Source organism: Propithecus coquereli, unplaced genomic scaffold, assembly GCF_000956105.1.
Source record: "Propithecus coquereli isolate 6110/MARCELLA unplaced genomic scaffold, Pcoq_1.0 Scaffold172, whole genome shotgun sequence".
NCBI classification, from domain to species: domain Eukaryota; kingdom Metazoa; phylum Chordata; class Mammalia; order Primates; family Indriidae; genus Propithecus; species Propithecus coquereli.
The window spans coordinates 5,525,197-5,525,761 of record NW_012141858.1 but is presented as its reverse complement, the minus strand read 5'-3'; the positions used below and the strand labels follow the sequence as shown (position 1 = coordinate 5,525,761).

The 565-nt window shown below is 30.1% G+C and overlaps 1 protein-coding gene across 1 annotated transcript in view; it reads right to left on the bottom strand.

The window, feature by feature from the left end:
• Window positions 1–565, bottom strand: part of RAB21 (RAB21, member RAS oncogene family) — a 28,350-nt gene that overhangs the window by 3,983 nt on the left and 23,802 nt on the right. The window contains 1 exon segment of the mRNA XM_012642076.1: window positions 394–482. Within this exon segment, the coding sequence (XP_012497530.1) occupies window positions 394–482 (89 nt within the window).

The following is a 565-nucleotide window of genomic DNA, read 5'->3' as shown; positions in this document are numbered from 1 at the left end:
TGAGTGTTTCACAAATGTTCTTTTTCACCAGTTTGTCAAATCAGTACCCAAATAAGGTCCATCCACTGCAACAGGCTGTTTATAAGTCTTAAATCTGTAAATTCCCCTTCCACTTTTACTTTTACTAGTTATGCATATATTTTAATATGCATTTAGCCTATACCACAAATATGATTTCATAATCATTATTTACTGCCTGAAACAGGACTAAAGTAGGTATTTAAGCTTTAAAAAAAGGGTTAAAGAGAAAATATTAAGTAAATAACAGTATTGGTAGATGTGACAAATTATCAATGTGGTCATTAAAAGAGATTGGTTAAACATCACTTTAGAAATATTATCAAGAGTTTACAAGGAGCCAATTCTAAACATACTAAAGCTGAATATACCTACTTTTACAGAGGTCAAGAAAGAGTTCCTCAATTCCTTTGTTCTGTTTGGCTGAAGTATGATAATGTTTTGCTCCCACAGATTCTGCATACCTTAAAAAAAAAGTAACATCAGTGATTGATGTAAAACATTTTTCATAATTTTGTCATAACTGTTATTTGAGATTTTTTACAGT